At 38.5% G+C, this 15,396-nt stretch overlaps 1 protein-coding gene across 7 annotated transcripts in view; it reads left to right on the top strand.

The window, feature by feature from the left end:
• VEZT (vezatin, adherens junctions transmembrane protein) overlaps positions 1–15,396 on the top strand; it is a 78,746-nt gene that overhangs the window by 18,405 nt on the left and 44,945 nt on the right. Inside the window, exons 2-3 of one of the 7 annotated variants that reach the window (XM_057556771.1) lie at positions 6,030–6,180; positions 9,800–10,045. The exons of 5 other annotated variants lie outside the window; for them this stretch is intronic. In XM_057556771.1, coding sequence (XP_057412754.1) covers positions 10,037–10,045 — 9 coding nt within the window. In that variant the 5' untranslated portion in view covers positions 6,030–6,180; positions 9,800–10,036. The remainder of the gene's footprint in view (positions 1–6,029; positions 6,181–9,799; positions 10,046–15,396) is intronic. One more of the 7 variants, XM_057556770.1, reaches the window with a different exon arrangement.

The raw sequence follows: 15,396 nt of genomic DNA, 5'->3' as shown, positions 1-15,396 counted from the left end.
TGTTTTCATTGTCATTTCTCTCTAGGTATTTTTTTATTTCCTCTTTGATTTCTTCAGTGATCTCTTGGGTATTTAGTAACATATTGTTTAGCCTCCATGTGTTTGTCTTTTTTACGTTTTTTTCCCTGTAATTCATTTCTAATCTCATAGCGTTGTGGTCAGAAAAGATGCTTGATATGATTTCAATTTTCTTAAATTTACTGAGGCTTGATTTGTGACCCAAGATGTGATCTATCCTGGAGAATGTTCCGTGCGCACTTGAGAAGAACGTGTAATCTGCTGTTTTTGGATGGAATGTCCTATATATATCAATTAAATCTATCTGGTCTGTTGTGTCATTTAAAGCTTCTGTTTCCTTATTTATTTTCATTTTGGATGATCTGTCCATTGGTGTAAGCGAGGTGTTAAAGTCCCCCACTATGATTGTGTTACTGTCAATTTCCTCTTTTATAGCTGTTAGCAGTTGCCTTATGTATTGAGGTGCTCCTATGTTGGGTGCATATATATTTATAATTGTTATATCTTCTTCTTGGATTGATCCCTGGATCATTATGTAGTGTCCTTCCTTGTCTCTTGTAACATTCTTTATTTTAAAGTCTATTTTATCTGATATGAGTATAGCTACTCCAGCTTTCTTTTGATTTCCATTTGCATGGAATATCTTTTTCCATCCCCTCACTTTCAGTCTGTATGTGTCCCTAGGTCTAAAGTGGGTCTCTTGTAGACAGCATATATATGGGTCTTGTTTTTGTATCCATTCAGCCAGTCTATGTCTTTTGGTTGGGGCATTTAATCCATTCACGTTTAAGGTAATTATTGATATGTATGTTCCTATGACCATTTTCTTAATTGTTTTGGGTTTGTTTTTGTAGGTCCTTTTCTTCTCTTGTGTTTCCCACTTAGAGAAGTTCCTTTAGCATTTGTTGTAGAGCTGGTTTGGTGGTGCTGAATTATCTTAGCTTTTGCTTGTCTGTAAAGCTTTTGATTTCTCCATCAAATCTAAATGAGATCCTTGCCGGGTAGAGTAATCTTGGTTGTAGGTTCTTCCCTTTCACCACTTTAAATATATCATGCCACTCCCTTCTGGCTTGCAGAGTTTCTGCTGAGAAATCAGCTGTTAACCTTATGGGAGTTCCCTTGTATGTTATTTGTCGTTTTTCCCTTGCTGCTTTCAATAATTTTTCTTTGTCTTTAATTTTTGCCACTTTGATTACTATGTGTCTCGGCGTGTTTCTCCTTGGGTTTATCCTGTATGGGACTCTCTGCGCTTCCTGGACTTGGGTGGCTATTTCCTTTCCCATGTTAGGGAAGTTTTCGACTATAATCTCTTCAAATATTTTCTCTGGTCCTTTCTCTCTCTCTTCACCTTCTGGGACCCCTATAATGAGAATGTTGTTGCGTTTAATGTTGTCCCAGAGGTCTCTTAAGCTGTCTTCATTTCTTTTCATTCTTTTTTCTTTAGTCTGTTCTGCAGCAGTGAATTCCACCATTCTGTCTTCCAGGTCACTTATCCGTTCTTCTGCCTCAGTTATTCTGCTATTGATTCCTTCTAGTGTAGTTTTCATTTCAGTTATTGTATTGGTCATCTCTGTTTGTTCTTTAATTCTTCTAGGTCTTTGTTAATCATTTCTTGCATCTTCTCAATCTTTGCCTCCATTCTTATTCCGAGGTCCTGGATCATCTTCACTATCATTATTCTGAATTCTTTTTCTGGAAGGTTGCCTATCTCCACTTCATTTAGTTGTCTGGGGTTTTTTCTTGTTCCTTCATCTGGTACATAGCCCTCTGCCTTTTCATCTTGTCTGTCTTTCTGTAACTGTGGTTTTTGGTCCACAGGCTGCAGGATTGTAGTTTTTCTTGCTTCTGCTGTCTGCCCTCTGGTGGTTGAGGCTATCTAAGAGGCTTGATGGGAGGCTCTGGTGGTGGGTAGAGCTGACTCGTCCCTTTTTTTCTTGATGAGTCTGGCTAATGGTTTATCAATTTTGTTTATCTTCTCAAAGAACCAGGTTTTAGTTTTATTGATCTTTGCTCTTGTTTCTTTCATTTCTTTTTCATTTATTTCTGATCTGATCTTTATGATTTATTTCCTTCTGCTAACTTTGGGGTTCTTTTGTTCTTCTTTCTCTAATTGCTGTAGGTGTAAGGTTAGGTTGTTTCTTTGAGATGTTTCTTGAGATAGGATTGTAATGCTGTAAACTTCCCTCTTAGAACTGCTTTTGCTGCATCCCATAGGTTTGGGGTCATCGTGTTTCCATTGTCATTTGTTTCTAGGTATTTTTTGATTTCCTCTTTGATTTCTTCAGTGATCTCTTGGTTATTTAGTAGTGTATTGTTTAGCCTCCATGTGTTTGTATTCTTTACAGTTTTTTTTCCTGTAATTGATATCTAGTCTCATAGCACTGTGGTCAGAAAAGATGCTTGATATGATTTCAATTTTCTTAAATGTACTGAGGCTTGATTTGTGACCCAAGATATGGTCTGTCCTGGAGAATGTTCCGTGAGCACTTGAGAAGAAAGTGTATTCTATTGTTTTTGGATGGAATGTTCTATAAATATCCATTAAGTCCATATTGTTTAATGTGTCATTTAAAGCTTGTGTTTCCTTATTTATTTTCATTTTGGACGATTTGTCCATTGGTGAAAGTGGGGTGTTAAAATCCCCTTCTATTATTGTGTTACTGTCGATTTCCTCTTTTATGGCTGTTAACATTTGCCTTATGTATTGAAGTGCTTCTATGTTGGGTGCATAAATATTTACAATTGTTATATTTTCTTGGATTGATACCTTGATCATTATGTAGTGTCCTTCTTTGTCTCTTGTATTAGTCTTTATTTTAAAGTCTATTTTGTCTGATATGAGAATTGCTACTCCAGCTTTCTTTTGATTTCCATTTTCATGGAATATCTTTTTCCATCCCCTCACTTTCAGTCTGTATGTGTCCCTACGTCTGAAGTGAGTCTCTTGTAGAGAGCATATATATGGGTCTTGTTTTTTGTATCCATTCAGCCAGTCTGTGTCTTTTGGTTGGAGCATTTAATCCATTTACATTTAAGGTAATAATCGATAGGTATGTTCCTATTACCATTTTCTTAATTGTTTTGGGTTTGTTTTTGTTGGTCTTTTCCTTTTCTTGTGTTTCCTGCCTAGAGAAGTTCCTTTAGCATTTGTTGTAAAGCTGATTTGGTGGTACTGAATTCTCTTAACTTTTGATTGTCTGTGAAGGTTTTAATTTCTCCATCGAATCTGAATGAGATCCTTGCTGGGTAGAGTAATCTTGGTTGTAGGTTTTTCCCTTTCATCACTTTAAATATGTCCTGCCAGTCCCTTCTGGCTTGCAGAGTTTCTGCTGAAAGATCTGCTGTTAACCTTATGGGGATTCCCTTGCATGTTATTTGCTGCTTTTCCCTTGCTGCTTTTAATGTTTTTTCTTTGTATTTAATTATTGATAGTTTGATTAATATGTGTGTTTCTCTTTGAGTTTATCCTGTATGGGACTCTCTGCGCTTCCTGGACTTGATTGACTGTTTCCTGTCCCATGTTAGGGAAGTTTTCGACTATAATCTCTTCAAATATTTTCTCAGACCCTTTCTTTTTCTTTTCTTCTTCCGCGACCCCTGTAATTCGAATGCTGGTGCGTTTAATGTTGTCCCAGAGGTCCCTGAGACTGTCCTCAATTCTTTTCATTCTTTTTTCTTTATTTTGCTCCCTGGCAGTTATTTCCACCATTGTATCTTCCAGCTCACTTATCCGTTCTTTTGCCTCAGTTATTCTGCTATTGATTCCTTCTAGAGTATTTTTTAATTTCAGTAATTGTGTTGTTCATCACCGTTTGTTTGCTCTTTAGTTCTTCTAGACCCTTGTTAAATGTTTCTTGTGTTTTCTCGGTTCTGTTTCTGAGATTTTGGATTATCTTCACTATCATTTCTCTGAATTCTTTGTCAGGTAGGTTGCCTATTTCGTCTTCATTTATTTGGCCTTGTAGGTTTTTACCTTGCTTTTTCATCTGTAACATATTTTTTTGTTGTTTCTTTCTTTTTTTTTTTTTGATGGGTGGGGCTGTATTCCTGTCTTACTGGTTTGGCCTGAGGCGTCCAGCACTGGAGTTTTCAGGCAGTTGGATAGAGCCGGGTCTTGGTGCTGAGAGTAGGACCTCCGGGAGGCCTCACTCCAGTTAATATTACCTGGGGTCTGAGGTTCTCTGTTAGTCCAGCGGTTTGGATGCGGAGCTCCCACCACAGGAGCTCAGCCTGGGAACCAAGATCCCGCAAGCTTCATGGCGTAGCAGAAAAGAAAAAAGAAAAGAAGGAAACAAAAAAAGGAGTAATACAATATGAAAGAATAAGAAACAAAATAAAATTAGAAAGATAAAAAATATATTAGGGAAAATAAAAATATAATTGGAACAACAGCAACAAGGTAAAATAAAACCACATCAGAAAAAAGAAAAATAAAGTGGGGGGTGGGGCAGGGAGAAACAAGCCAAAAGGAGAGGACAATAACAAAGTATAAAGAATAAAATAAAATTAGAAAAATAAAAGATTTATTAGGAAAAATAAAAATATAAATGAATCAACAACGAGTCAGCAAAGTAAAATAGAACCCCAATCTAAAAGAGGAAAAAAGAAGAAGGAAAAAAACAAAGCCTTGGCTATGGGGGCAGAGTTTAGGCAGGGGCAGGGTTTAGGGTGGGGTGGGACCTAGGCGCGTGGGGGGGGTGACGTTCAAGCGTGGGGCGGAGCAACATTCAAGCGTGGGGCAGAGCCTCTGCTTAGGACCTGCGTGGAAGGAGAGAGACAGCCGTGGAAAGGAGGGCCTCTGGAGTGTGGAGTTCCGGAGTTTGGAGGTAGGGCCCTGGGTGAGGGTGTGTGAGTGGTGTGTGGGCCCAGAACGTTGGAGGGGGTCTCCGAGTGTAGAGATGGGGCCCTGGGTGGGGGTGTAGGGATGGGGCTTGGGTTCTGCGGGGCAGGAGGGAGGCTCCGAGGGCAGAGCATTAGGCCCAGGAGCCCAACAGGCTCCCCGGTGCCTAAGTGGACAGGGAAAGCTCTGGCCCCATTCCCTTCCATTCCTTCGTGCCCCTCCCCCACCATCTCCCCCAGGGTCCCCCCCATTGCCGCTGGACCCCTAACCATGGGTGGGTCCCACTGGGTGTAAGAACTCCTCCCCTCCCCCAGCCCCCGCTCAGGGTCCAGCCTTTACTTTTGCTCCCCCTCCCTCAGGACCTGCGTGGCTGGAGGGGGCCTAGGTGGGCAGAGGATCAGGCCCAATCTCAGCAGGTTCCTGGGGGCCCAAGTGGGCAGGGGAAACCTGTCCATGCTCCCTTTTGATCCTCTGTCCTCCCAGTGGTCCCCCAACTTACCCCTTCGGGCGTGGGATCCCTTCCCCTTCCCAAGCTGCCCCTCAGTGGCGCCAGTCCCCTCCCACCTCCACTTCTTCTCTCCCTTCACTCCCCCCACGCCCCACGCCCTACCTGGTTGCTGATGGTTCCTCCTGTCCCCTTAGGTGTCCGTGGTCCCCTACCGGTGCCTGGTAGGTCCCCTAGTTGTGTGGAGACATGAATTCGACGTCATCCTAATCCGCCATCTTGACTCCACCTGCAACTGGGATGTTTTTAGTATCCTTGGTGTAATACTGTTACTTTAATGATTTTCAGAATTGGAAATCAGACTCGTTTACGTCTTAAAACTAACTCAGAGAGTCATGTGCTGTGTTAAAATTTTAATTTTAAATCAAGCGAAGTTTTGGAAACTATTCTAATCACATCCTTTCCCTATTTAAAACCTTTTAAATTGATTGGTTTAATACCAATTTCCTTGATTATTAGTCAGTTTTACTATCTTCTAATCTTGGTCTTTTGTATTCTCCCTCCAGAAGTCACCTTTGAGCCCTCCTAGTCTGGGAGGACTGGGGATGGTCTGAAAGATGCTGTAGTCGATGAATTAAAGAAAAGGAAGGAAGAGTGAGGTTCCCAGGCCCAACTTCTGGTCCTCTGGTCCTTGCCCTAGAATCTGACCACTTTCATTTCTTCAAGGCTAGATTCCATATATATCTTCAAAGTTAGTTCCTTTATCTTGGAGCCTGACTACCCCCTGGAGGCTGAAGTGGGAAGGACAACATAACCTCACACTCAGGCTGAGCAGCAACAGGACAAAGTTTAGAAAATGATGGACTCCATATCTAACGTGGGTATTAAGCAAGATAAGTACTAAGATACCAATGTTGTCATTTTGCTCTGTTATTGTAATCTCTAATTAAGATGTTTTGAGAGTAAAAATTCTCTAGTCACCTTAGGAGACTAGTTCTGGTATTGCTCATTCATAGCTGTTAGATTTTTTCATTATAGATTAATTGCAGAAATTTTGAGTCATTTATCCTATCTTGAATCCTTCTACTCCTAGAGGGAAGAGTACCTGAAAATAAGAACTTATTACTTAAAGGACTAAGATTTCTACCTCTTTGCATTATTTGTAGTGCATCTAAACCATTTTCTGGTAACTTTCTTAGAGGGACAGTGTTGTCCTCAAGGGACCTTTTTACTCTATGAACTCTCCATCCATGGTAACCCTTTTCTGTAGTTGAGTTCCTTTTGATATTTGTTGAAATTCATTCTTTTTTCCCTTGTTCATGACTGGGGAAAGTAACTGTTCAGAACTGGGAAAGCCCCTCTTGTCTTGATTTCTTTCCCTCCTTCATCCTTCTCAGTAAATTATTAAATGTTAACCCTTTGTTGGCAGTGTGTTCAGGTTTAGCTTCCCCTGACCCCCAGCACTAAATCAGTCAAATGAATGTGAGATGGCTCTCACATAATCTCCCACATTTAAAAGAAAGTTAAAAAAAATCCTCTCTTGCTTGAAAGATTCTCCTTTCTTTATATTTTTAAAGGTTATTATACATCTCTAAAGAACAGTAAGGCATGTTTTATAAGTAATGTTTGTAGATTCTTTCCTACTTGCATTATTGATTTCACTAATGGAAGGAAATTGTTTTTGTCTGTGTATGTATACATTGACAGTATTTGCTATTTTGATAATGGAGCTTGCTGTCTGGAAAAATTATACATATAAAATTGTAGGTATTGTTGTGTCATCTTATTTTTCCTTAAAATGCATTTTCAGTTACCCGTAGTACATAAAGCTTTACAGTTGTATTTTGTAATTTACTTCGGAATAGCAGCTGAGATCAGAAGCATAGCAAAATTCCTGCTTTTATCAGTATCTGTAATAGAAAGGAAATTTATTAATGGAGTTATTAAATCGGAACCTATTGACATACAAGATTGACCATTAAGTCCAAAGCTAGTTTATTACCATATATGCAAGAATAAATTTATTTCACATGAATTGTACAAATTTTTCTTGAGGGACAAGTCTTTGCCTTTTTTCTGTCTGGGTCATGTTGTTTCTACTATTTTGGCTTCATCACGTATCCTCAGAGCTCCAGTATAGATTTTAACATTTTTAAAAATATGTAAACATCACAAAAGGTAGTAAATTAGTCTCTCTTTTATGTATTTTTATTGCATTTATTAAAATGCAGGTTCCTTTGTCTCACGCTATGATACACAGTTCTTAAATTACTTTTAATTACTTATGTAGTTATATTAACAACTTTCATTTTAAAAAATTTTTAAATTTATTTGTTTTGTTTATTTTTTATTTTTTTATTTTTTGACTGTGTTGGGTCTTCGTTGCTGCGTTCAGGCTTTCCTCTATTGGCGGGTGAGCGGGGGCCAGTCTTCTCACTGCGCTGGCTTCTCGTTGTGGAGCATGGGCTCTAGGCGTGCGGGCTTCAGTAGTTGTGGCTCGCAGGCTCTAGAGTGCAGGCTCAGTGGTTGTGGCGCACAGGCCTAGCTGCTCCGCGGCATGTGGGATCTTCCCGGACCAGGGCTCGAACCTGTGTCCCCTGCCTTGGCTGGTGGATTCTTTAACCACTGCGCCACCAGGGAAGCCCTACAGCTTTCATTTTTTGAAAACATTGTGGAAAGGGGACTAGACTAGTAGTCAAGAGACTAAGATTGATTAGCAATGATATCTTAAGTGAATCACTTAATTTCTCTAAAGCTTGTTTCCCATCTGTTATAAAGGAGTTATACCAGATCATCCTTTAGTATTAAATTTTTCTTGAATCTGGAAGGTTGGTTTACTAAATGAGAGTAGGCCCCTAGGGGCTTCCATTAATTAGGAAATACAGGGAGAGAGTCTGCTCATTTCCAGTCTATTTTTATTTATTTATTTATTTATTTTATTTATTTATTTTTGGCTGCATTGGGTCTTCGCTGCTGTGTGCGGGGTTTTTCTAGTTGCAGTGAGCGGGGGCTACTCTTCGTTGCCAAGCGCGGGCTTCTCATTGCGGTGGCTTCTTTTGTTGTGGAGCGTGGGCTCTAGGCGCACGGGCTTCAGTAGTTGTGGCACACGGGCTCAGTAGTTGTGGCACATGGGCTTAGTTGCTCGGTGGCATGTGGGATCTTCCCGGACCAGGGCTCGAACCCGTGTCCCCTGCATTGGCAGGCGGATTCTTAACCGCTGTGCCACCAGGGAAGCCCTCCAGTCTATTTTTAGATCAGAAACCCTGGCTCAATTTTAGTTTTCCTGGTTCTCTACCAGGTGTTCTCTGAGTTCCCAGGAGCAAATCATGCCTTAAGGAGTTAGGAGAAAAGGCCCAAAGCTCAATGTACTCCACAGGGCTATAGTGTTAGTGTACTGACTTCATTGTCTCTGGATTTTTAGAATATTGCTAACACATGTAATGTTACTCCCACTACAGAAGATCAGAATGCCTATTCATCTTTATTTGAAATATTTGAGGACATCCTTTATTTTTAAATCCACTTTGTAATTTATTTTGCTGACAGAATCTGGCCAACTATATCCTATTGTTGAGATTTTGCTGATAAATCCACAGTGGTTAACCTCATATCTCTTTAACACATTTATTAAAGTGGATTTTCTACTTTAGTATATATTTTGCCATGTTTTTTTGGTTTTACTTTTCCTTGCAGAAGCTCCCTGATGATAGGGAATAATGAATCATTTTGAGAGAAAGACCTCCCCTCTATCTCTTAACAGAACCACAAATTCTGTCTCCACCTTTTTTATTATTATTACTATTTGGAATAAGGAAAAAAGAAAATAAGGTTGGATGTGATCTAATAATGTCCAAACCTCATTTTAATGTTTACTGCACGCTCTTCTCACACCCAACATTTTGCCAGTGTGTTTAACCTGGCTCTAATTTTTTTTCTAAAGCAGTTAAAAATGATAGTTTTCCTTTCTCATCTTGCTTCTGCTGTACCTTCAGTAAGTGCCCAATATATGCCAGTTGATGAACCATATACTGAATAACATTAAGGGTAGCATCAGAACTAGAGAGAGCTCAATCAGGATTACTTTCTTCTCTTTCCTTAGTTAAGACCAAGTCACTATTGCTCTTTGTTTTTAAGCAGTTGAGCCTATAAGTTGTGTGAGTTTTCTCCCTTTGCATCTCTTCATCTTTCTTTTGATGGATATGTTTTGTTTTGGACTAGATGTTATTGTACTTAAGTACATTTGTACTATTATATAGGAAAAAATGTAAAGTTAATGTTTTTAAAGCTTTTTGTTGTTTATAACATTTCATGAAAGATTAATTGGATAGAATGAATTTCTGTTGGAAAATATCAGAAGCCTGCAGCCAGGAAAATTTATGAATATATGTCTTATCTGCTGTTGGTTTAAAAAAAATAACCTAAGTAAATGTAAATATTAAGTAATATTCTCTAATGGTATTTTTTAAACACCACTATCCCTATTACTACTTCTGCAGTTATGGAGTAATACTGAGTGGCACTGAAGAAATTACGTTCAGATTTTTTCAAAGAACTGCTTCTGATAGGAAAATGCTTAGTAATGATGAAGACACGCCCTCCAGTTCAGTGGCCATTTTGTACGGTAGTGCTGGAGAAACAAGTGGGAACCATCAAAGAAAGAAGTGTACGGATCAAAGGAATATGGTCAAGAGGCAGTAAATTTTTCCTCTAGGTCAAGTGGAGAAATTAGAACTATGCTGCCTGTGAGTAGTTTAATTCATTGGACCAATTTTAAAGAACCCTTTTAGCTTACTTAATCTTTTTAAGTTTTATGATTAGATTTTGCTTTGCTGATAATGAGGAACAATTAAATTAACACATGGATTTGGGGCTTTTGGAATAGTAATTTAGAAGTTATACTGAAATGTGTATACTCCAAAAAGTATTTCCTGTTATTTTATAATATCTTTAATTTTGCAAGGTACTTTTCTATGATATTATTCAAGGTTTAAGGTGGGGGGGGGCAATAAGTAGTTATTTTTAAATTATACTTTGTGATTGTGTACTGATTAAAGATAAGTGAAAGGTCTATAGAAATTCTGTATATTGGCAATATAATTAATAGTAGTGGAGAAATTTATTTCCCTTTGTAGGGTTTTGTTAACTGTGACGGTTTTAGCTCTTTATATACCAAAAGCTTCTTCATTAAAAATAGAGAAAATAGCTACCTTGCGTAATTTGGTCATGACAGTCTTGTCTTCCTCATCAGCTTATTTTGTGGGGTTCTGCAGTTAGCTGGGAAGAAATAAGGAAATCATAGCAACTGACAACAGGAGTTCATCCTTTTCAATCATATTTTCCAAAAAAAATGCTGTTCTATATTGATAATCACATTTAGACCTACAGCTTTAAGCAGTATTCAGATAAAAGACTTTTAAAATATTTTTAATAGCTAATAAATAATTGTTTCCAGACAAATATTCTCCATCAGATTCCTTTTACAGATATCTTTTTCCTTAAAGATTTTGTTTTGAATAAAAGATCTTTTAGAGGTTCTACTGGTATGATAGAAACTTTTTAAAGTATGTAACTTAAATTATAGTAGTTTTTTCCTGAAGAAACTAAAAATTGATACAGACTTTTTAAAAAAAGTTACCTGTAAGTAATTTGATAAATTCTATTAACAAGGGAATGGAAATTGAAGGCTTCAAAGCACAGATTTATATCGTTGTAAAGTCTTCATTAGCAGTTACTTCTACATCACACAATTTCAGGTTTCTATGCCAATGCTTCCTGCCTCCTACTACCTTCTGTTAGTAGCTAACTATTTTCCTATTGCTTTTTGTGTTTAATATAGACGTGCAGAGATCACGTAACATCTGACATCTGACAGTAGTTAGCATTTTGCTTTGATATAGTACTGATGCTGTAAATAAAGGAACTGTGTAATAGTCGAGTAGATCATTAGTTTTGATACAGAAAAGTGCTCAGGATCATTCTATTCATTTGCTAAATTAAGAATTCAGCACCTTTGTAATCAGACCTTATGTTGGGCACCTTTTTCCACACAAATAACACACATGAATATATTGTCATTGTAATAACACTCTACTCTTTCAAACCACTTTTAAGTCCAGCTCATTGGATTTTTAAAACAAGATTCTTTGTAGCCAGCTTCTAGGCTTGTGTAATCTGAGGCAAATGCATATGAATTATAGCTCATCTGAAAGAGAAATGATTAGTAATAAATGTAGATATTATTGGGAGACTTATGCTGACCTGTTTTGAATTTTCTAACTTAATCTGTTAAGTAATTTAAAAATTACAAGTTCAGTTTCTGGTTAAAAAATATGCAAACTATACAAAGTACTATATTAGACCAAGTTAATGAACTTATTTACTTTAAGTTATTTGCAATGTAGTGGAGTAAATAACAGCTTTAACTCTGTCAGGCTGCCTACGTTCAAATCCTGGCTCTACCATTTACTGTCTCTGGGACCTTGGCCAAGTTACTTGGTCTCTCTGTGCCTTAGTTTCCTCTTATCTTAAATGAGTTCTGCCATAAAAGGTTATTGTAACGATGAGAGTTAGTACATAAAAATGTTTAGAACAATGCCTGGCAGTGTGGTTACTCAGTAAACGTTTAGTGCTGCTGTTTGGGGAGGAATTAGTGATGAGGGAATCAACAAACAGATGAGAGTCTACACTGATCATCCTCTTGTGAGAAAAAAGTGCAGCTGGTAGCATCAAACAGAATTAGCAGCCTCCACTGACATTTCCAAACCAGAGGTAAACACTGCTTTAGCCTGAGAAATGGGCAGAGGGAGCAAGTCAAGGGCTATTTCCAGATGTCCACTACCTATGGCCCCCATAGCCTGTGGGAAACTGGAACCCTGGAATGAGTAAACAGAAAAATCATGGAGCCTATAGATCATAAGAATACCAATTCTGTGAAGGTTTGGAGGAGCTGCCATTTTCTAAAATATACTCACAGGGGAAAAAATCCAGATTTGTTTTCCAGATTTAAGAGACTGTAGTTCTGTGAAACTTAGAGCCACCAGTGAAAGGGGAATAATTTGAGATGAGGACAGCCTGAACAGAGGGGGGAAATATATAAGTGAATTAAAAATTGTACCATGCAGGGCCTGCATTTTAGACCTTACAGAATATAAAATCTGACATATATTAGCCACCTCTTTTACTTTCTGTATTCTGATGCATGTAACAACTTGGAGCCTTGCTGACCCTGGAGGGGTTGCTCCTCCCAGGTTACTAAATGATAGTACACTACTCACCTGGCTACTATCTATCTGCCTAATCATACTGGGGTCAGGTACCAGACCCTACTAGGGACAGCCCTTATGCTCCAGAGACTGCTGAAATCATCCATTTCGCCAGCCTTAAGCCTGCTTACCTTGCGTTGCCCATTCCTTCCCACAGAAAGCACAATAAAGGCTCTCTCCCATAATTTCCCTCCTCTCCCTCCTGACTGACCATGGTGCTGCCCACATGCCCATCCCTCCCTTGTGGCACAGCCTGCTCCCTTCTCTTGGGATCTGTGAATATAACAAACTGTCTTTCCAATGGCAGTTGTCTGCTGATCTGTTGGCCTCACCACACCTGTACAATAAAACCTATATTTTAGGGGCTTCTCTGGTGGCACAGTGGTTAAGAATCCGCCTGCCAATGCAGGGGACACGGGTTCAAGCCGTGGTCCGGGAAGATCCCACATGCCGCAGAGCAACTAAACCCGTGCGCCACAACTACTGAGCCTGCGCTCTGGAGCCCGCAAGCCACAACTACTGAGCCTGTGTGCCACAACTACTGAAGCCCGTGCACCTAGAGCCCGTGCTCCACAACAAGAGAAACCCACACACCACAACGAAGAGTAGCCCCCACTCACCGCAACCAGAGAAAAGCCTGCACACAACAATGAAGACTCAATGCAGCCAAAAATAAAGTAAATAAAATTTTTTTTAAAAACATATTTTAAAATAGTAAGACAAATTTGTGAGAGAAGCGTTAGTTGTTCCTTTTAGATCTCCTTTTTCCTCAGGCAATTTTGTGTTATGGTTAAGGGTGTAGGCTTTGGACTCAGACCAGCTAGCTTCACGTTCTGCTGGGTGACCTTGGACAACTTATTTAACCTCCGTATACACCAGTTTCCTTCTAAAATGGAGGTGGTAGGAATAATACCTCTTTAGAAGTTTGTTGTTAGGAGTAAATGAGGTATTATAAAATATGCTTAACTTAATGCCTAACATATAATCAACTCAACAAATCTTAACTATTTTTACTTTTACTCTTATTATTTTCCAGCTTTGGCTTTACTCTCTTCTAAAATATTGATCTCTCTTAGGGCCCTCTTGTCTTCTCACACTATGAGTTATCTTTAGCTGATCTCATTTACTCCATGTGTTACCATACCTATATGCTCTTGTATGGGTTTGCCACCATACCTATTTGCCAAAAAATCTATTCATTCAGACTAGGCCACTCTCCTGGTCTCCAAATATTTTAGGTCCAAATTACTCACATTTGAATATCTCACAGGTTCCTCTAACTCATTGCCTCCCTCTTCAGACTTGTTCCTCTGCTGCTATTTTATATTTCAGTAAATAGCACCACCTACTTGTTCAAACCAAAAATGTGGGAGTCATCTTAGTCATCTCTATTGACAGCCACTTTCAGTCATAAATGGATACCAAATTTGGGGGGAAGAATTCACAAACTAAAGAATGCTTATTACATTTTGGGAGAAGGAGTAGCGATTAGGGGTAGGAAAAAAAGTTTTTTCACATTTTATATCTTTTTGTACTGTTTGAATTTTTAATTTAAAAACAGTAAGAAAAAAAAATCCATGAAGTTGAGCAGTTGAACTTAGTTTCCTTTTATAGGTAAAGCAAAATTAACTTTTCCTTGAATATCCTCTGGGAGAAGTTAATGGTAGAAAATTACTATAACTGTAGTTAGTATAGTAGGTGCTCAATAAATATTTGGTTAGTGGTAGATGAACAAATGATGATTGCCATTTAAGTTTCGCTTTCGCTAAACTTTTCTAGTGGAATGCTGTTAGCAGTCAATCACTAGCATCTAGAAGACAGAGCAAATAGTTGATGAGGAACCAGAATCAGAATTTGGCCAGTAGTTGTTGCAGACTACAGATTGCTTTTCTAAAAAGGTATACAGCTCTTCTGAGAGAGCTCTTCTGGGGAAGAGAAGGAGAGTGTCCAGAGGGTACATCAGGATTAGTTTGGAAAGAGCATCTTAGGGTTCTGCTGGCTGTTTCTCAGCCTGATGCAGGTGCTTGCTTGTGGGCCTATAGCATTGACAGAGGTGTGCCAGTAGCCAAAGGAAACCACTTCTTAGTAAGATGCCATTTGTGGAAGAAGCTAAATTTATTTAGATATCTAACTTTCCTAGTTACATATGTGGCCCAGTTAGTCACATATATATTTCTTATATATAAGAAATATATATGTTGAGACCCCAACAGAAATTTTTTAATAAGGAAATTATTTTATTTGAAAACTGAAGTTCAGTTAGACGAACAAGAAGTTCATTTAGAAATAATCTCCAAATATAACCAAGTGCTGTAATTATTTTGGTTTTATATAGTATTGGTGGCTGGTTAAAATTTTAATGCATAAACTCTGATACAGTTATTTTGAAGGTAACTCATTTCACTGTTAGAGAGCCTATTGAGTTTTTAGATTGCAAGTCATGGAAAAATAACTAATTTTCCATTTTGGTTTTTTTTTTTTTTTTTTATAAATTTATTTATTTTTTATTCACTTTTGGCTGTGTTGGGTCTTCGTTTCTGTGCTCCATTTTGGTTTTTGAATCATTTTCCCGAAGTAAGAAGTAAGTAATGAAAGCAGCTGCTGGGCTACTTATTTTGGGGGAATTTTTTCAACCTGTGATTCCTTATACTCTAAAACAGGGTTTCTCAACCTCAAACTGTTGACAGTTTGAGCTGCATAGCTTGTGGGGCTCATCCTGTGCATTGCAGGATGTTGAGTAGCATCCCTGATCTCCACCCATTAGATGCCGGTAACACTCCTCGCCTCCTCAGTTATAACAACCAAAAACATCTTCAGACATTGCCAAATGT

Source organism: Balaenoptera acutorostrata, chromosome 11, assembly GCF_949987535.1.
Source record: "Balaenoptera acutorostrata chromosome 11, mBalAcu1.1, whole genome shotgun sequence".
NCBI classification, from domain to species: Eukaryota; Metazoa; Chordata; class Mammalia; order Artiodactyla; family Balaenopteridae; genus Balaenoptera; species Balaenoptera acutorostrata.
The sequence above is the reverse complement of the archived record's forward strand: the minus strand, read 5'-3'. Positions and strand labels throughout refer to the sequence as shown.